General features: G+C 38.2%; 2 protein-coding genes across 4 annotated transcripts in view; one reads left to right on the top strand and one right to left on the bottom strand.

Annotated features, from left to right (window-relative positions):
* The window catches only part of LOC117289253 (protein VAC14 homolog), a 45,721-nt gene that overhangs the window by 11,604 nt on the left and 12,040 nt on the right, over positions 1-22,077 (bottom strand). For both annotated transcript variants that reach the window (XM_033770293.1, XM_033770294.1), the window contains exons 4-7: positions 5,477-5,539; positions 3,323-3,430; positions 2,131-2,240; positions 476-582 (exon numbers count right to left, since the gene is read on the bottom strand). In XM_033770293.1, the coding sequence (XP_033626184.1) occupies positions 476-582; positions 2,131-2,240; positions 3,323-3,430; positions 5,477-5,539 (388 nt within the window). The remainder of the gene's footprint in view (positions 1-475; positions 583-2,130; positions 2,241-3,322; positions 3,431-5,476; positions 5,540-22,077) is intronic.
* LOC117289254 (monocarboxylate transporter 12-like) lies at positions 12,980-21,715 on the top strand. Of its 2 annotated transcripts, none has more exons than XM_033770296.1 (5): positions 12,980-13,206; positions 14,736-14,995; positions 15,707-15,847; positions 18,807-19,733; positions 21,456-21,715. In XM_033770296.1, the coding sequence occupies exons 2-5, from the start codon at positions 14,797-14,799 to the stop codon at positions 21,599-21,601; spliced, it is 1,413 nt and encodes a 470-aa protein (XP_033626187.1). In that variant the 5' UTR covers positions 12,980-13,206; positions 14,736-14,796; the 3' UTR covers positions 21,602-21,715. The 2 variants fall into 2 exon arrangements, with proteins under 2 accessions (XP_033626187.1, XP_033626186.1); XM_033770295.1 differs by lacking the exon at positions 12,980-13,206 and adding an exon at positions 13,781-14,072.

The raw sequence follows: 22,077 nt of genomic DNA, 5'->3' as shown, positions 1-22,077 counted from the left end.
GATGAAACAGGGTTACCCCCTTTACAGCCCATAAGGATGTATGTAGGCAAGGGTATCATCCACTAGGTGCTTGGCTGTCAGAGTGGAATGCACTATCATGTACGGTAAAGAGCCTAAGTACATTGTAGCTCAAGTGCACAAGTGTCATGACCAGGATGCGAACCCACACTCTCATGGCTCTGCTTACTGATAAGCAAAGATCACTGCTTTCGGAAGCAGGGAATTCCAGGCTTACGTCAAACGGATTTAACGGGTTAGCAGCGAATTTTGGCTTGTGTGCACTCCACGTAACTAGGCATTCTAGGTTAACACAGCTAGAGTAGAATGGCGATCGTAAGCACAGAATTCTGTGGTAGGCAGAGCCATGAAATTGGAGCCTGAGCTTGAGTCCGTTGAACTAGACCGCTCATCCACGATGCACAACAATTTTAAGAAATTAAGATGAGTTCATGTGGTAGAATTAAATATGACGTACCATTGCTCTGGCTGTGTGCTATGAGTACATTAACCATGGATGGGTAGTCTACACTGGACGGACTCTGTTTGATTTCCTTCATGAAGTGGTCCAAACAGAACTCACACCTGGGGTATAAAGTCAAATATACAACAGAGAAAAAACAAGAGTCATTAAAGGGACATATTGCCTTGGATCGGGCGAGTTGGTCTATGAAACGCATCCCAAACCATTAGTTATAAAATGCATACATTTATGGTTAGAAAGATGTGTTTATAAAAGTAGAATAAAATGAAATTGCCTTGAAATTGTGTGGTTTTCCATTTACTTTTCAGACTACTTGTAACACAGTTAGCCATCTTGTAAAGTCAAACATTTGACTTCACAAATTGGTGTGCCGTGTGTATAAGGAAAACCATGCAATTTCAAGGCATATTTGTGTGGATTCTACTTTTAAAACATCTTTCTGACCATATACATAATTATATGTAAAACGATTACAAACGCTTTTCATAGACCAACTCGCCCGATCCAAGGCAACATGTCCCTATGAAAGAGTCATGCCAACAGCTTTTGTTCCGTGAACTGCATCTCTTTGGAACTAGTTGCTCAGTGCATGTTTCCCACATCCCTACAATCTAGACTGCTTTAAAGACACTGGACACTATTCACACTGGACAGTCTTCTCACTTGTTGAATCTCAACATATGCATAAAATAAAAAAACCTGTGAACGTTTGACCTCAATTGGTCGTCGAAGTTGCGAGATAATAATGAAAGAAAAAACACACGAAGTTGTGTGCTTTCAAATGCTTGATTTAGAGACCTCAAAATCTAATTCTGAGGTCTCGAAATCAAATTTGTGGAAAATTACTTCTTTCTCAAAAACTACGTTACTTCAGGGATCCGTTTCTCACAACGTTCCCCATCAACAGCTCCCCATTACTCGAAAACCAAGTAAGGTTTTCTGCTAGTAATTATTTTAGGTAATGACCAATAGTGTCCACTGCCTTTAAGAGGAACATCAATTCCTACCTTCAGCTCCGATTGAAGTTTGGTACGTGGAAATTTAAGGATCTACAGATGGAGGTGACATGATTGGACATGGACATAAAAGACAAATAATATGACCCTGAGGTTCTTGACTGAACTAGAAACTAGAAGTCTGTATAATGGTATCCCCTACATACATGAAAAGTAAGATTTGAGAGAGAAGTGATGACACGAGGGAAGGCAGCGATGAAAAACTCTGTCTTACGGTCTTTGAGTTTGAGTTTGTTTAATTTGTGAATTTGTGAAGTGCCCTGTCAGAGTCACCAGGAATGTAGGTATTGAAGTACGTGTACGTGTAAAATTGTAATGTGCTGTATTTTTGACCCCGTGAGGGCGCTCTCAATAGTAGTTGTATCACTTCTGGGGGTATAACGCGATTGGTCCTGCACAGTTTTAATTTTTGTTGGGCCTTAATTTCAAGTTGCCTTAAAGGTGGATTATAACGGCTCCTTTAAAGGTCGTATCGTCAGTGATGGATTAGATATCTACGGTGGTAAATGTGTTGCAGTCTTTAATGCCTGTTTTGGGTATGAATGAATGGACCCCACGACAGTGGTACATGTTTGAGAGCGCCCTCAAGCGGTCAAAACAACGGCGCACCAATGACTCTAATTCTTGTCTTACATTTTTCTGATTTCTTTGTTTGTGTCTCCAAGGATGTGGAACATTCCATCGAGTATCTCAGGGAGGTAGATCAACAGGTTGATATCTGGCACTGAGTTGAGTGTGGTAATCTGAGGAGAAAAACAAAATAGAAAAATTCAGTTTCTTAAAGACAGTGGACACTATTGGTAATTGTCAAAGACTAGTCTTCACAGTTGGTGTATCTCAACATATGCATAAAATAACAAACCTGTGCAAATTTGAGCTAAAACAGTCATCAAAGTTGTGAGATATTAAAGAAAGAAAAAACACCCTTGTCACACAAAGTTGTGTGCTTTCAGATGCTTGATTTCGAGACCACATCTGAGGTCTCGAAATCAAATTCGTGGATATTACTTTTACTTGAAAACTACGTCACTTCAGAGGGAGCCGTTTCTCACAATGTTTTATACTATCAACCTCTCCCCATTACTCATAATCAAGTAAGGTTTTATGATAATAATTATTTTGAGTAATTACCAATAGGGTCCACTGCCTTTAAAGCCATTGGACACTTCACATGTAGGTAAACAGTATTGTCCAAGGTCCACACTTTGTGTATCACAACTTATAAAAATCACAAACCTGTGACAATTTAGGCTCAATCGGTCATCGGAGTCGGGAGAAAATAACGGGAAAATCCACCCTTGTTTCCGCATGTTTCGCTGTGTCATGACACGTGTTTAAAATAAAGTCGTAATTCTAGATATCGAGAATTGATAATTGTTTTAACGTTTTCTCAAAAAGTGCGAAGCATTTCATGGAATAATATTTCAAGAGAAGTCTTTCACCATTACCTTCTGTAAACCCTGAAAGTTATTAGTAAATCTGTGAACTTTATTTTTTTTTTTCTGTTCCGAAAGTGTCCAATGGCTTTAAGGGAAGGTGAAGGTATGGTGATCACTTTTATCAATACTTACTTTATTGGTTAGTTGTACAACATCTTTGATAGTATAAAGGCACTTTCAGAAACATTTCACTTCAAAGTATGTAAAAAGACATCAATTTTGATGCCCCAAAGTTTGAAACTGAGAAGTGTTACTGACAGCAACGTTTCTCAGATTGGAAACTCCATTTCAAGATTATTCTTCCAGCGTGGACAAAACTCGCATGCAAAGTAGGCCTAAGTGCTACGATATAAAATGAATTTTTTCAAGACTAATCTGGTACTTACCCATGAAAGGATGAACTGTCTGACAAAGGAGTTAGTGACGTAGATTCTCTCCCTCAGTAAAGGCACAAAAGCTACCAGATCAAATTTAGGGCTTTCTGTCACAATGTCCTTATAAAAGAAGGAAGGAAATATTGATAATAGTTATAAACGATTGCAAATACTAATAGACCCTTCCCATGAAATATGTGAATTGCACGTAGCGCGTGCGCACTGACGTTTTGGTTGGCAAAATGAGACAACATCGCGCTGTACACAGCTAATGGGTGCGTGACACAGACGCGATTGCGGTCTGTACAGGGTCTGTACGCATGCGTAAATGTAATTAGCATATTTCATGGGAAGGGTCAACTTCATTTACATGTAGTTGCACACTGCTACTTGTTTTGATGTCAATGTTGTCGTTGGTGTTGGTGTTGAATGTTAGATATTCTGTTTTCGATTCATTTTTGTCTTAGGCCCACACTTCCAGCATGCCTTTCAAAATTTCTCAGTAGTTCTTGGCCATTGCGCTGATCGTCACTGCATAGGCAAATATCATCCGCGAAATCCAGATCACAAAGGACTTCTTTAGGGTATCTGGAGCTTCTTCTTTGGTTGAGTGTAAAACCTAGAGTCGCTCTGCATCTGTGGTTGACTTCCTCATTATATAGTCCAGTACAATAATGAACTAGCCCATTTATTGCTTAAAACTAAATTCTTGTTTTTAAAATGTAATGTTTTTTTTTTCTCTTTTAAATGAGTATGGGTTTTGAATGTTTTTAGTGCACACAGGGAAAACAATTGTGTTGAAATAAACTAATTGAATTGAATTTAATTGAATGCATGATTTCCTCCACACATTTTCAGAAACCTTGAGCTGATCATGACAGTAACCAGGGAAAAATTCCCATTGATAAAAATCAATGGGATTTTTAAATCCCATTAAAATGGGAGATCCCATTGAAAATTTGAATGGGAATACATGTAATGGGATTCATTGGGATTAATGTGGAATTTGGGACATATTCAATGGGATCCTAATGGGATCCAATTGAATGCCATTGAATCCCATTAAAACAATGGCATCCCATTAAATCCAATTAAAACAATTGGATCCCATTGAATCATCTTGAATCCCATTAAAACAATGGGATCCCATTAAATCCCATTAAAACAATTGGATCCCATTGAATCATCTTGAATCCCATTGAATCCCATTAAAACAATGGGATCCCATTGAATCCCATTGAATCCCATTAAGTTCTATTGATTCCCATTGAATCCCAATGAATCCTATTAAAACAATGGCATCCCATTGAATCCGATTCAGAATATCAATGGGACTCAATGGGATTGGTGTGGAATTTGGGACATATTCTATGGGATCCAATGGGATCCACATGGGATTCCATTGAACACAATTGAATCCCATTCAAACAATGGGATCCCATTGAATCATCTTGAATCCCATTGAATCCCATTCAAACAATGGGATCCCATTGAATCATATTGAATCCCATTGAATCCCATTGAATCCCAATGAATCCCATTAAAACATTCGGATCCCATTGAATCCCATTAAGTCCTATTGAATCCCATTGAATCCAAATGAATCCCATTAAAATAATGGAATCCCATTGAATCTGATTCAAAATATCAATGGGACTCAATGGGATTGGTGTGGAAATTGGGACATAATTCAAAAGGATCCAATGGGATCCACTTGGGATTCCATTGAACACTGTTGAATCCCATTGAATCCCATTAAAACAATGGGATCCCATTGAATCCCATTCAAAATATAATTTCAAAAGGAAATTCAATGGGACTCAATCGGAATTTTTTCCCGGTTAATTAATTAACCACAGCTTCCTCATGTGGATCAATATATTACAAATATTTAAAGGGAGGTACACATTCAGTAATTGTCAAAGACCAGTCTTCTCAATTGGTGTATCACAACATAACCATAAAATATAAAGCCTGTGAAAATTTGAGCTAAATTGGTCATCGAAGTTGCGAGAAAATAATGAGAAAAAAACACCCTCGTTTCTCACAATGTTTTATACTATCAAAAGCTATCAAATGCTCGTTACCAAGTCAGTTTTCAAGTTAATATTTGCTTTGAGTAATTACCAAATGTGTACCTTCCCTTTAACACTGCTGTCCACTTACCTTCATTAGCCTATCCAGAAGCTCTGAACCATTCTTCACATTAATATCCGGATCAGCTGCAAGCTGTATGCAGAAAAAAAAAACAAGCGACAAATTCAGGCATCTGCATAAACACTCCAACCACGTATCATGATTTAAAAGTAGCGTCATTGATTTTTTTGTCTTCACCCTTATAATGCTTAATGTATGAATCAGCATTACCGTTACAATGACTAAAAACAATCTTTGCCCCTGCCTTTAACATTGATGCTTCCCGGCTATACATGTAACATAATAGAGTACACCCTCTTTACTATAATTTTTAATATACTTTTTAGGCTATACTTTTTAGGTTATACTTTTAAGGCTATACTTTTAAGCCTCTGAGAAAGACTCTGCTTAAAGGAACATTACAGAATTGGTAAGAAACAAAAATCGTGAAGATCGCAGATATACATAAAACTTACACGGACTAATGATGATGATAGTTGAAAACATCCCTTGAAATATTTCTGTTTGAAATGTCATATTCGATGAGAAATAAATAATCTAACTTCGCATTTGGAAGTAATCGCTCAGTGAGTGTTTTGTTCATTTTTATTTTGGCATCAATGCAATGCAAAATTTCTAATCGGATTTTCACTTGGTGTATCTCAACATACAGATGCACTAAAACCTGTGAAAATTTGGGCTCAAATGGTCATCGAAAGAGAAAAATTTAAAAAAAAAACACCCAAGTTGTATTATTTGGTGTGTTTTCAGAGGGATAATAAAAGGCTATAGCTGAGGCCTTTTAATTTTGTTTGAGTAAGAAATTAGCCCTCCATTGCTTGTTACCAAGTAAGTTTTTATGCAATTATTTTGTGTTATTACCAATAGTGTCCAGCGCCTTTAAAGCCAATTGTTTCACCATGAACGTTGTGCCCCCAACCTTTGGTCTTTCTCTTTTCCATTGTTAGCTTTGACCATTAGAGAGAGCATATTTATTTTTATTGTTTACTTTGGAAGGATAATGTACAGAGTTTTCTGTGAGTATTGCTTTGTATGTGAATCATTTTCTTACAGTGTATGAGAGAAATGTTGTTATATTTTTTAACGGCTAGTTTGAATCGAGTATTGTAAACTCGTATGTTGTCTTATGTACATGTATGATGTATCCAAGGCATGTTGTTGAACTTTTGATAGTCACCAGGCTGATTTGTTTGTTTAAAGCCACTGGCCACTATTGGTAATTGTCAAAGACCAGTCTTCTCACTTGCTGTATCTCAACATATGCATAAAATAACAAACCTGTGAAAATTTGAGCTCAATTGGTCGTTGAAGTTGTGAGATAGTAGCGGAAGGAAAAAACACCCCCGTCACACAAACTTGTGTGCTTTGCAGATGCTTGATTTCAAGACCTCAAAAACTAATTCAGAGGTCTCGAAATCAAATTCGAGGAAAATTACTTCTTTCTCAAAAACTATGTCACTTCAAAAGGAAGCCATTTCTCGCATTGTTTGCAATTTTTTTAATTTTTTTTTTATTACAATTATGCCAAAATCCATATAGCATGCATTTTTATGTGGCTGGTATATTACTCATTTCTTCTACGCAGAAAATTTAGTGTTTTAATCAGTATTTTCTACCTAAAAAGCAAACAATTCTATGAAATTGGGCCTTAGTCGTAAGCGCAATTAAGGCAGCATCACCAACAAGTACAAATTTGTATGCTGGGTGTTTTCAACGTACACCAAGACTGCACCAATATAAGAGAGCTTTGGTTTGGTTTTAGTGTACACCAATTTGTTTCAAATGACTACACTGAAACTACACCAACTTGGCACCAATTTGGCCGTAATTGAGTTGGCAAAGAGATTGACCCATCATATAAGTCCACTATTGAACCCTTGCACCCACGTCACACGCGGCGACTGTGCCACGCTCACCATTTTGGAGCGCAATAGGTTTACGTGTAAACGCCGCGCCGCCTAAAATGGTCACTTCACTGAATAATGCACAGTGACATTGCACACCGAAGTGGCGCATCCATTGATTATTCTGATGATGACGTCAGGTGACTTAACACAGCCTCATGCATACACATACTATGAACTAAAAGCGATAACAATGTTACGCCATTTTCTAAAATCTTTCTAGCTTCCGCTCAACACCCAATTGCCCATTGTGGTAATTGCAAGTGATGGGCCCTCTTGTGAGCGAATGGGGCCATTGGGGTTTTGCTGTCGTGTTTGCCTCATTCACTATCCATCTTCTAGTCAAGGTCGTAACACGCTGCGCTGGAGTACTGTTCTTAAGCTTCCAGAATGAGTTTCAGAGTACAACTGCGCAGACGGGTGCCATCTTCAGCATCATGTCATCTTCATCATACATTGGAGGTAAGAGCTACAAATGTACCATGAGCAAGTTCAAGTGCGCACATTTAGTCGAACTACACTGATTCAGCATCACACATGCACAGTGGCACCCACTTGAGTCGTTTGGAAGCCTATAGTTCATCAGAACCACAGTATTCGACACTCCATTGCCGTTTAAAACGTTGCAGGGTCGTGGCAGTGCGACAAAGACCCTCACACTGCCACGACCCTGCCTGTTTTAAACGGCAGTCTAAGAACGAGTCACTACTCTTTTATTCCCATTCATAATTATGCCTTTTTGGTAAAAAGGCGGTATAAAGTAAGAAACTCTGTAAAACTTATCCGTTTTCCGACGTCCTTGAGCTATGCACGTGTGTTGCTTTTTTTATGACTGAGACAGTTTTTGGATGCTTCATGCACGTAGTAGTCTTGGTGCAAGACGTTTCTCGTTTTCCTTTCACACACAGCGTGGCCAACTCACCAACAGCGCGTAACGAGAAACTTCTTGCACCAAGACTAGCGCGAAGTATCCGAAAACAACCGGTTAAAAACAGAGCTCCAGCTGGTCAATATCAACCGTTCAAACACCCCCACGTGACGCACTCTCCACCAATAGGAATAGCGAAACTTTCTTGAGGTATTTATGACTGATGGTTTATTTTGATTTATTCAGATATGATAGGTGGTGTGCTTGGGAACCACATGAGCTATCGTTCTACGGCTATACTTGGAGGTATACTGAACACTGCTGGGATAATCAGTTGCAGCTTCACAACAAGAATCTATCAGATGTACTTTACGAGTGCTCTGGCAGGTAAGATTAAGGCATTGTAATTTATTACTTCATAAAATAGCTAGCAATTTAAGCACTGGACAATATTGGTAATTACTCAAAACAATTGTTAGCCTAAAACTAACTTGGTATTGAACATCGGCCTCGTTGGGCTATTTGGGCTAGCCGAGAGTCAAAAATGGCTTATATATTATAATGACCCCTTGATGTCAGTGGCGATTTTCCCCTAATTGGGTTTCAATGCAGTTCTCGAGCTTTGGCAACCTGAGGGCGCTATTTTCCACATCAAATAGTTGCCAATGATATCATGATTCCTCCGTTGCGCGGGTTTGTTTGACCTAACGTTTTTTCAGAATTTTGGCTTGGAGTGTTTCGGGGAGAGACCATTTTTACCATTTTAACGTGAGGTCACGACTCGTTACTGTTTTTTCTTCATCTATTGCAAAAATGTAACAACTATATATCTCTGAGCATTCTGTAGCCGCTGTTTAAGTATTACAGTATTTCTGTTTTCCTGTCTTTCATACCATAGGAATCGGTGCTGGAATCACCTTAATACCGGGGATTGTTATGGTCGCTAAGTACTTCAAGACGTATTACCCCTTAGCATGTGGAATCTCATCATCTGGACTTGACGTTGGCATGTTCATATTTGCTCCATTGATGCAGTTGTTGCTTGATACTTATGGATGGAGGGGAACAATGCTCGTAACTGGAGCAATTGCGGGTAATATTCTTGCAGCTGGGGCGCTTTTTCGCCCAGTGCGGTCGCCTTCCAAGACTTGCGTCAATAAAGACACAGATGTTGAACACAATGGGGAAGACAAAGAAATGCTGCAAGATAGTCGGGAGGAGAATCACAAATCAACACAGAGTGAAGATCATGGCATCAGTGAAGTGATGAACCAGAGGCAATCACAAAGTAACGATGCTACAAACATAACTTTGAAGTCACAACGCCAAAAGAGGAATCTAGTCTCCGCAGTTGCCAATTTACTTCGGTTTCATCTTCTCCATGATTCTTATCGCCTCTCTTTGGTTATATCCGCACAAGTCGTAGCGTACCTCATCGCTTATAACTGTTTTATCATGTTCTTAGTCCCCTTTGCCACAACGTCTGGTATTTTAGAGCAGGATGCATCCTTTCTTATAAGTGTCTGTGGAATCGGCGGGATTGTTGGACGTCTTATTTGTGGAGTCCTAACTATGAAGGCCTCGTCTTGCGCCATCTACCAGGTGTCCATGTTCGTTAGTGGATGTGCCGTCTTGCTGGTGCAATTTGGTACGACCTGGATTTACATTTCTGCATCAATGATTGGGATAACATACGGAATACAGTACACAATCTGGCGAGTCATGATGCTGGAGATAGTTGGAGTGGATAACATGGGGTCTGCCATTGGAATCTACTCATTCATTGGGCTTCCTTTTACAGTCACAATGCCCATTTTATTAGGTACCGTTCCCTTGTATCAATGGATATTCGATTTGAAACTTGAATGCATAATAACGTGTAAGAATAACCTATAGATAAAAGTAAACTTGCAGGTGCTGTAATAATTATCTTATGGGGGGAGTTTTGGCTCTGAAAAGAGCTGGTTTGATCTTTACGTTTCAATGTTTTGAACAGATGCTCATCTCTCTGAAGAAGAGCAGAGTATATACATGTATGTATACTGATCAAAACGTCATGACCAAACCAGCTCTTTTCAGAGCCAACACTCCCCCAACAATGGATGTACATGTACCTCCACCATGCAAAGTGTCAAACATCACTTATGAATGCATTCTGTGTTTCACAATTAATATTTGGACTATCCAAATTTCACAAGCTACACTATGTACATATGTAACACAATATTATACAAATTTCATATCAAATTTTGAAGACAAACAAAATCATTGTGACTGATTGGCTCTGTGAGCTATAAATACATGTCCGCTTTTCTTCTTAAATTCCTTTTTCAGTTGACAACTGTAATTCGAACCAAGAATAAACTTACGCAGAGCGAGGTGGCAATACAGCGTACTGGTAGAAAGAATAAACTTACACAAAGCTAGCGAGAGATATGGCACGGTGCTCATGGTAGTAAGGCTGGGAAACAATAAATGTAAAGGTCTTGGAACCAAGACTACATAGTGGCTTCCAATTAAAGGACACATCTTAAGAGCAAAATCCAAAGTCCAGGTTAAGGAAAAGCTTCAAGAAACAAATGACACTCTTGAGCTAACGTTTCTCTTCCTGTTCCGAGTTATAAGTTCACCTCTAATTGTTGGTTTATACATAAAATAGATGTTAAATTTGCATCGGGAATATAGAAAATTAGATTTGATTTGTTTTTGCCTATATATACACACCGATGTGTACTTATCCGGGTTCTGTGAAAAACATACAGGCATTACTCAGGTTTTATACATGTAACAAAAGGATTTCTGGACATGACATAATATAGTATTCATTGATACGTGCTTTTTCTTTTTACACAGGTGCCCTCTACGATACAACTGAGAGCTACCCTACTCTGTTCTACATATTTGCAGGGTTCTATTTTCTTGGATTTGCGGCCATGTTTCTGCCGCCAGTTTTGAAAAGGAGGGAACCCGGCGTTTCAAGAAAGAGGACATAAAATAATGTATAAATAATATTTAAAAGCAACTTATATTGATGACAGCAGCTTATGTCAAGTTTTATTAATAATAATAATCATAATTATATTGAAGTCTCATATAGCGTACGTATCTACCAACAAGGTACTCAAGGCGCTGAGATATACAAACTTTCAGAAAGATAGGTTATTGAAGTGATGAATTCTGAGACCCAGTTATGTAGCACCTTTTAACGGTTTGACAAGGTGCTACTGCACATTCAGCAGCCATAGCCAGGAACACCGGGGCAAACCCCTTCTCTTTTTTGATAAGTGCACTGGGTTCTTTTACATGCATTACTAAACACATGGGACCAACGGCTTTACGTCCCATCCAAAGGACAGAGCAATGGTTAAGTGCCTTACTTTTTTTTAAAGGACAAAAGTGTCACGACTATGGGGGACTTATAAATTCATTCACAGAATTTGTTCCTGGCGTGTTGCACACTCTGACCAAACGGATTTTGGGGTGTGGAAATCAAGTTCAAAGCTCTTCCTAGAATTATTTTATCTAAATCATTTTTGCCTCGGAACGTCAGGCCATTAACTATTTTTTTATATTTTTTTTGTGCCCCAATTTGGTTGTCTCAAATAGAAATAATCCAATGTCAGACCTTCCTATTTATGTTATCTGTTTTCACATTAAAGTGAATATTGGTTAATGGTGATTTGATAAGAACATTTGAAAAAAATATAAACAATACATGTATGCCTGCATTGCTGAATAAAGAAATAACTGACGAATGAATTGGTAATTGCCTCACATTATATCAAGTCTTTTTCTTTTTGATAGCAGAGAGGTGCCCTGATTCTAAGTTATCACACAAGCGCGAGTGGTATACAGAAACATGTAGCGGGTCCAAAACTGCTGAAACGCCAGTTTACATATTGGACATGGTAGTATCTTTTTTTTCTTTATTATTTTCACGAGCGGGCATGTTTATAACAAAGTTATCTTCAAGCAAATTTTACGCAACACGCCACTTTTGAATTAAAATTAATTTTTTTATCAGCTGTACGTTTTGCAATAATACTATTTACTAGCTTGGCCTGGCGGTTGTTTTGACATTATTGCGCGTGTTTTTAAGTATGCTCGGGGTGTCAGACGAGAGGACGGAGTCTAATGCAAAGCTTGCGCCGTTTGTTATTTGAACAACCACTACATGGGTATGACATAATACAGTTTAGAAATTACCTCTTTCTTCAGAGGGACTTCAACTTCGGAGGGAGTTGTTTCTCACAATGTTTCATGCTATCAACAGCTCTCCATTGCTTGTTACCAGGTAAGTTTTTATGCTGACTATTATTTTAAGTAATAACCAGTGCCTTTAAAGGATTTGGGTACTTTTTCAAAATTTCCACAGATTTACATTAAACTTACAGGGTTTTAAGATAATGATAGTGGAAAGCGTCTCTTCAAGTATTACTAGCTAAGGTTGTGTGGTTTTTGAGAAATGAGTAAAACAAGTCACAAAATAATTTTGGTCTCATGAGACCAAAATTATGTTAGCATGTAAAATCCCCTTAACCAGTTATGATATTATACCAAAACCATTGCATAACTGGTTAATACGTTTTTCCATGCTATAACTGAGACAAAAATTATTACTTTTACTCATTTCTCAAAAATTACAGCACCTCAGTAAGTAAAATTTCAGGGAAGCTTTCTACTACCTTAATCTTCAAACTGTGTAAGTTTAATGTAAATCTGTGGACATTGTGTGTTGTGTTAGGAAAAGGTACATTACCCTTTAAAGCCATCCGTTTCACAATGACCTTTGTGCTCCCAACCTACGGGTCTTCTTCTTTTCCATTGTTAGCTTTGAGCATTAGAGAGAGCATATTTATTTCTACTCAGTTACATGTATTTCTCTCCATTTTGTAGGGAGGTTACCTCTGGCTCTGGCCGAGCTCCCAGTATTGTTTACTTGGGAAGGATAATGTACAGAGTTCTCTGTGAGTATTGCTTTGTATTTGAATAATCTACTACCATTGTCTGACATATGTACTACATGTACATGTACGTGAGAGAAATGTTGTCATTTTTGTATGGCTTGTTGAATCCGGGCATATTATGTAACCTTGTATTTTAATACATAACATGATAACATGTACATAACATGGCTAGTCATGCTAGTTGTTAGTTGTTCACCTCTGCCCTTTACATGTAAGTAGTGGCCAGTCTGATGGCTACAATGTTGATTTAGGGAAGGTATACATGTTTGGTAATTACTCAATGGTAATGAGCATTGGAGAGCTGTTGATAGTATAAAACATTGTGGGAAACGACTCCGCTTGGTAAAAACATTGGTCTTTGACAAATTACCAAACATGCATTACATGTACAGTGCATTAAAACTGTAAATAACATATTAATGTGTACTGCTATTTTATTGTTAAGAATAATAATTATACCATACATGTATTCTACATGTAGTTGCAGACATAAATAATTTTGTTTATTTGAAAGAATTGTTGTTCAGATTTTGATTTTGTATTGATTTTGTATTGTCGATTTAGAGGGCCCCTCTTACACTTATTGCCTATATGTGAAGAGATGTACATTGCATGCACCTACATGTACATGTATACTTGTCTTCATGACCTTTGTAATCCGAAATAATCACATGTTCACATGTTAGTGGATCTGAATACAATGAATCCACTTATAAATAGAAGTTGTTCGTCACAATGTTACATTTGGAATAGATGTGGCTGTACAAACTTACTAATATTTGACTCAAATGTTGTGGGAAAAAATGATGACAGGCTGGGAAAAAATGATGACAGGCTGGAAATCCAGGTGACTGACGGGACAAAATGTGAGTGACTGGAAACATTATTTTGTTTTTTTAGTTGGTCCATTCTTTGCGCTTCTCATTTCTTCCACACAGAAAATTCAGTGTTTTAATCAAGCTCAAATTTTCACAGGTTTGACATTTTATGCATATATGTATGTTGAGGCACCAAGTGAGAAGACTGGTCTTTGAGAATTACCAATACATGGAGTGTCCAGTGTACCTGTGAGGGCAGAGATGGTTCTTGTGATTGGTTTAGCCATGTAGCGCATATAATTGTCGCACAGGCTGTATACTCCCCAGGGAGCTGAGATGGTTTAAGGAATGATTTAAGGCCCAGTGACCAGGGGTAATAATGTCGGAAGCGCTTTGAGACACCCCGTGAAAAAGCGCTATATAAAAACCGTGTATTATTATTATTATTATTATTAAGGTAGCATCACCAACAAGTACAAATTTGTATTCTGGGTGTCTTCAAGGTACACCAAAAGAGCACTAATATTTTTCAAATGACCACACTAAAACTATAACAACTTGGCATCAATTTGACCCGTGAGTTGGCTGAGAGATTGACCCATCATAAGTCCGAAAGCAGAGTTATTTTTCATGCAGCCTCATGCAAATACATAATAATATTATGAACTGCAAATGATAACAATGTTACATTATTGTCTAAAATCTTTCTAGCTGCTGTTCACCACTCAAGGTCAGTTGGTACAGTAACTGCCCATTGTGGTGATTACATGTGATGGGCGCTCTTGTGAGGGAATGTGGCCATTGGGGTTTTGCCGTTGTGTTCGCCTCATTCACTATCCATCTTCTAGTCATGTTTGCTTCAACACGCTGCGCTGGAGTACTGTTCTTAAGCTTCCAGAATGAGTTTCAGAGTACAACTGCACAGACAAGCGCCATCTTTAGTATCATGTATTCCTCATCATACATTGGAGGTAAGAGTTACCATTGAGCAAGTTGGAGTGCGCACAGTTTTAGTTGAATGTACTGACCAGCACACATGAGAGTGTCACTCACTCGAACGACTCATTTAGAAGCCTAGTTCATCAGTACCACGATACTCAACACTCCATTGCCTTCTGCGTTTTCGCTATGGAACAGGGTATCTCAGGGGTGCTTTTTGCGGTCGTAATCAATAACTGTTTCAGTCATTGGCCAGTGCTTATATAACCAATGGGCAACTCAACCGAAACAGTTACACATGTACAGGTTTTGACCGCCAAAACGCACCCCAGGAAGCAACCATGGTCATGAGGCTGGTTTCAAATGGTCGACCAGCCTGGGTTCAAATCAAAATTCCTTTAAATGATTACCCAGGAGTTTATATTTCAGTGTATTACATGTATTCTGCACCCTGGCGAGTGGGTAAAGCCTGTTTCACACTTCCTTCGAATGCGAAGGCGATACAAATTCGCAACAAATTTATTTTATTTTAACCTTATTTTAGTCAACATTCAACAGCCATGCGCCAATTACAGGACGGATAAAAATATTAATATTAAACATTATAAAAACAGTAAAATCATTCGCGTCAGTTCTTAGTGCAGATTTCAATCTGGGGTACGTACATGTATGATAAACATCACGAATTCAGGAGGACATTATTGAGTTGTGCTTTACTGACGGTTTATTTTTGATTCATTCAGATATGACAGGTGCTGTGCTAGGAAACCACATGGGCTATCGTTCTACGGCTATACTTGGAGGTATACTGAACACTGCTGGGATGATCGGTGGCAGCTTCACAACAAGAATCTATCAGATGTACTTTACAAATGCTCTGGCAGGTAAGATTATTGCCATTGTTAAATCCCCCGCTATGGGATCATTTGTTTTGGTCGATACTGTATTTGCTGACCGGAAAGACTGTTGTGTGTGTTTTGTCTCTAAGTCCAGTCCTCTGTTTGTGTCTGTTTTTTGTTTGTTTCAGTGTTTACTTATTATTCTTTGTAAACATGCATTATATATGCATTGAGACCTGCTGTTATATTCTGTTCATTGGTGGCTCGACTCGACCGTGGACCTCTACGGTTCACTTGACATTATTTTATAATCTCAATGCATATATGCATGTCATAAGGGACCATTGCCTACAAGCTTTGCTTCTTAAATGGATCCCTCCGCAGTGTCAACATTGTTATGCATCTATTTCTTCAAACCTATGTTGTGAAACGATTATTTTTCATTGTTGTAATGATTTCTTTTGACTGCTGTTTGATATTGTTTTTTTGTCTTTTGATACTGTGGAAATAAAATGAACCTTGAACCTTGAACCTTGATTATTACTCCATATAATACTTTGGGAGATAGCTAGCAATTTTTATGTAAGCCTCTCTCTTAAAGGAACGAGTTGCCTTGAATTGGTCGAGTTGGTCTTTGAAAAGCAGTTGTAACCGTTTGGGCATAAAATGCATGGTTAGAAAGATGTTATAAAAGTAGAATACAATGATCCACACAAATTTGCCGCAAAATTTTGTGGTTTTCTTTTTACTTTGCGAACTAACACGGTCGGCCATTTATGGGAGTCAACATTTTTACTGGATGGCCGACCGTGTAAAGTCGACGAGGTAAAAGAAAAACCACGCAATTTCATGTGATACTTGTGTGTATATTCTACATTTCAAAATATCTTTCTCATCAAATGCATTTTATAAAAAATGGTTACTAACACTTTTCAAAGATCAACTCAATCGATCCAAGGCAACGTGTTCCTTTAAGTGTACTAGTGTGTCTGCTGTCCCGTGGTGGGCCGAGAAATAATAATAATAATAATAATAATAATTAAAATTTATAAAGCGCCATCTATCTAAGACTAAACTTATTCCGTGGCGCATAAAACAAACAAAGAGAGTAACAATAACAAAAACAAAAATACAAATTACGAAGCTTGGAAAGAAATAAGGGTACATTGAATAAAAATGTTGAATTACATAAACGTGTTGGCAAAAATAAAAGGTTAAAAACAGACAGAAAGTCAGTCATAAGAAATTTTGAATAGGTGGGTTTTAAGCAGAGTTTTGAAAATGTCCAGAGACGTTGTAGCTCGAATATGTAAAGGAAGAGAGTTCCAGAGTGTGGGTGCGGATACAGAAAAAGCACGAACGCCGTTGGAAGTGTTTGTTTTAGGGACTGTTAAATAAAGTTGGTTTGTAGAGCGAAGATTACGAGTAGGTGTATATGGTGAGAGAATTTCTTTGAGATATGGAGGAGCCCTTCCATTCATAGCCTTCCAGGCGAGCAAAATAATTTTGAATTCAATTCTTTGACAGACTATGGGAGCCAGTGAAGTTGTTTCAATACAGGTGTGATGTGATCATATTTACGTGTTTTAGATAATACGCGAGCAGCAGCGTTCTGGACATTTTGAAGTTTTGTGATAAGATTCTTGTTTATACCATAAAGCAATGAGTTTCCATTATCAAGCCTGGATGTGATGACAAATGAATATCCTCCAAGCCTCCCTGCTGTTCATAGACTTGATTCAATTCAATTTCAACTTCAATTCATTAATATTACAAACAGCACGTTAAAAACATGAAAATTGCCTCCAAGTGTGCATCAACGATAAAAAACAAAACATTTAAAAAAGTATTTTTATATTTGTATATTGTATAAACATACAGGTATAAAAATATAAACAAGAATAATTACAACCATCCATAAAATTACATGGGAGATGACAAAAAACATAAAAATCACAAATGAGGAACCAATATAATAAAAAAACTTACGTACAAAGAAGGCCTACAAAAATGTTCAATGATGCCAGCAAACCAGGAAAAACAGAAAGAGAACAAAAGCAGGGGATTATCTTTTGAATTTGAAGTTGAACTGACGGCAAACAATTAGGCAAGTTGTCCAATGACTCAAGGCCAAATCCTATCCTGTGCCATCACCAGACAACTTTTGGCATGCTCTGCATTTCCCCCCCCCCCCATGCCACATGTACTATTTAAAGCCATTGGACACTTTCGGTAAACAGTATTGTCCAAAGGCCCACACTTCCTGTATCACAACTTATATATAAAATAACTAACCAGTAAAAATTTAGGCTCAATCGGTCATCGGAGTCGGGAGAAAATAACGGGAGAACCCTACCTTGTTTTCGCACGTTTCGCCGTGTCATGACATGTGTTTACTATAAATCCGTAATTCTCGTAGTCGAGATTTGATAATTGTTTTAATGTTTTCTCAAAAAGTAAAGCATTTCATGTAATAATATTTCAAGAGAAGTCTTTTACCATAATTACCTTCTGTAAACCCTGTATGTTATTTGTAAATCAGTGAACTTTTTTTTTTTCTGTTCCGAAAGTGTATTTAATGGCTTTAAACCTACATTTTTAAATTACTTCAAAATCAGAATAAAAGGTTACATATTCTGACCAAGTTACCCATTTCTTTCCGGGTACCAAGTACACATGTATATAGGCCGGTGTTGAACAGTTTGTGATGAGAGTTCATTGTTCATAAGTTCATTGTGTTTCTGATCAAGGCCCAATTTCATAGAGATGCTAAGCACACAAAATTTGCTTAGCATGAAATTTCTTCCTTGATAAAAACAGGATGCATGTGTAACAACAGGATGTATGCGCTGTATGTGTAACAAATGAACAACGCCAAGAAACATGAAAGGGTGGGATTAGAGAGCTAGCTGCATCAAGATGCAACAATGGAAATGTAAAGAACCTGGTGTTATTATTATTATAAATATTAAGTATTCTGTTTTTCCCGTCTTTTGTTATGTAGGAATTGGTGCTGGAATCACCTTAATGCCAGCAATTGTTATGGTCGCTAAGTACTTCAAGACGTACTACCCCTTGGCATGCGGAATCTCATCATCTGGAGCAGACATTGGAATGTTGGTGTTCGGTCCATTGATGCAGTTGTTGCTCGATACTTATGGATGGAGGGGAACAATGCTCGTAACTGGAGCAATTGTGGGTAATCTTCTTGCAGCTGGGGCGCTTTTTCGCCCAGTGCGGTTGTCGCCTTCCAAGACTTGCAACAAGAAAGACACAGATGTTGAACACAGCGGGGAAGACAAAGAAATGCTGCAGGATAGTCGAGAGGAGAATCACAAATCAACACAGAGTGAAGATCATGGCATCAGTGAAGTGATGAACCAGAGGCAATCACAAAGTAACAATGCAACAAACGTCACTTTGAAGTCACAACGTCAGAAGAGGAATCTATTCTCCGCAGTTGCCAATTTACTTTGGTTTTATCTTCTCCGAGATTCTTATCGCCTCTCAATGATAATCTTTACTCAAGTCGTAGCTTACCGCATCGCTTTTAACTGTTTTATCATGTTCTTAGTCCCCTGTGCCACTACGTCTGGTATTTCAGAGCAGGATGCGTCCTTTCTTTTAAGTGTCTGTGGAATCGGCGGGATAGTTGGACGTCTTATTTGTGGAGTCCTGACTCAAAAGGCCTCGTCTTACGCCATCTACCAGGTGTCCATGTTCGTTAGTGGATGTGCCGTCTTGCTGGTGCAGTTTGGTACAACCTGGATTTACATTTCTGCATCCATGATTGGGATAACATACGGAATACAGTACACAATCTGGCGAGTCATGATGCTGGAGATAGTTGGAGTGGATAACATGGGGTCTGCCATTGGAATCTACTCATGCATTGGGCTTCCATTTTCACTCACAATGCCCATTTTATCAGGTACCGTGCCCTTGTATCAATGGATATTCAATTTGAAACATGAATTCATAATGTGTAAAAAAATAATTATAAACTTGTGGGTACATGTATTATAATTTTTTTATGGGGGAGTGTTGGCTCTGAAAAGAGCCGGTTGGATCTTGATGTTTCGTACGGTATGCTCACCTTCCAGAAGACGAGCAGAGAATACATATTTCAAAACGTCAAGACCAAACAGGCTTTTTTCAGAGCCAACACTCCCCCCAAAAGAATTATTACATGGTTGTAGCCGCAAGTTTAGTGTCACATAGTTTATTATTATCCTCCACACCATGCAAAGCTTCAAACATCACTTATGAATGCATGGTGATTCTCAATTAATATTTTGACTAGATCCAAGTTCTACAAGCTAACACAATAGCTAATACAATCGTCGTATCAAATTTTGAAGACAAACAAAATCGTTGTGACTGATTGGCTTTGTGCTTCAGCTGCGGCCTGAATTCAACCCCCTCCCATTGAGGTTCTAGGCTCCGTTAGCTATTAATTTCCACTATCAAAAGTGGCTTACATTGTGTACATAGTCTTGATCTAAGACGTCACTATCTCATGAATACTCTTAACGCAAAGTAACGCAACGTGATAACCCGCATAACAGAGGGCGTGCTTTTCTTCTTGAATTCATTACAGTTGACACTGTAAATTGAACCAAGATTGACTTATGAATGCAAAGCTAGATGGAGCATGTGCCCATGGTAGCAAGAATAAACTTACGCAAAGCTAGCAGGCGATTTAGCGCGCTGCCCATGGTAGCGAGGCTGGGAAATAATCAATGCGAAGGTCATTGGAACCAAGACTAGTGGTTTTGAATTGAAGGACAAATCCTACATGTATGAGCCAAATCCAAGGTCCGCAGTCGAGGTATAGGAAAAGCTATAAGAAACAAATGACATTCTTGAGCCAACGTTCTCTTGAGTCACATGTACATAGCATTTAGACCTACAGTACATGTAGCTGGAAATTTCAGCTCAAATTGTTTGGTTTACAGCAAAAGAATTCATGTACACATGTACTGTACAGTTTCGGTGTTGGTTTTGCATGATGAATAATTATCTCCACACTCCGTGCGTGGAGACCACTGACATGCAGTGATTAGTCAACAACTCTCCAGCATTGAATGGGGCAGGGGGTTTTGTACACTATTTCATATGTGCATTGCATTGCATTGTAAGCTTGGGCGATATCGATTTATTTTATTCACGATATATCGCCGACAATATATCGCGATATTCGATATAATCGCGATTAATTAAATTAAATCAAACTCCAAGTGAAAGTTGTAGAAGAGACAGTCATAGCATAAGAGAGGTGTTCTAATGACCTATTCTTCTGGTTTTACTCCAAACCTATGGTGTGCAAGATGTCTCAGCTAGGAAATACATCGTGATATTGCGATATTTAATCGATATCGCGATATATCGCGATATATCGATATTTCGATTAAAACCAAATCGATCCAATATCGAAATCGTTTCCAAATTAATATCGCGATATTCGATAATATCGTGATATCGCCCAACTTATTGCATTGCGTTGTCCACATTCTCCCACGCAGGGGACATGACTTCCCATAATGGTAATAAAACAAGGCCCACACTCTCCCCGAGCAGGGAGTCTAGTTTATTTCGTTCGAAACTGTACATGTAATGTATTCATTGATGCTATTTTCTTTTTACTCCACAGGTGCCCTCTACGATACAACTGAGAGATACTCCACTATGTTCTACATATTTGCAGGGTTCTATTTCCTTGGATTTGCGGCCATGTTTCTGGCGCCAGTTTTGAAAAGGATTGAACCCGGCATTTTTAAGAAAGAGGACATAAAATAATGTCAAAAACAATAATATTGGAATGGATTGAAAACAACTCTACATGTCGCTGACAATAGCTACAGTCTTATTATTATCATCATATATTTAGGCCTATATGATAATAATAATAATAAAAATAACTAGAGGTACATGTACAGTTTTTGTTTACTACAAAAACAAGGTGTTCGTGGTGATCGAGTGAGTGAATGAATTGGTGACAACATTTTACCTCATCAATCCAATGACTGGTTAGGGAGTTATGATTTTTTTACAAATTAAACACCCACTTCCGGTTTGCATCGGATAAAAGGTCAAATAGCGGTTACTTTTTATGTAGCGCGTGATAAGTTTATTAAGACCTTTTAAATGATGGATGGGTTGTAAAAATCCAATATTTGGTTTAGAAGTTATGATTTTTTCAAATATAAAGTTTCAACTTCCGTTTTGAACCGGAAGGTACTGTCAAATGAGGTCACACTTGGTAGCATTGGTGA

This window comes from Asterias rubens, chromosome 4, assembly GCF_902459465.1.
Source record: "Asterias rubens chromosome 4, eAstRub1.3, whole genome shotgun sequence".
NCBI lineage: Eukaryota > Metazoa > Echinodermata > Asteroidea > Forcipulatida > Asteriidae > Asterias > Asterias rubens.
Note: the sequence above shows the minus strand (reverse complement) of the source record. Positions and strands in the feature narration are given on the sequence as shown.

Bases quoted from the DNA above. Each gene is read 5' to 3' on its own strand.
- LOC117289254 (XM_033770296.1), top strand. From the start codon at position 14,797: ATGGGCGCTCTTGTGAGGGAATGTGGCCATTGGGGTTTTGCCGTTGTG. The intron at 14,996-15,706 runs GTAAGAGTTACC...TGATTCATTCAG, and splicing joins TTCCTCATCATACATTGGAG to ATATGACAGGTGCTGTGCTA. The intron at 15,848-18,806 runs GTAAGATTATTG...TTTGTTATGTAG, and splicing joins CTTTACAAATGCTCTGGCAG to GAATTGGTGCTGGAATCACC.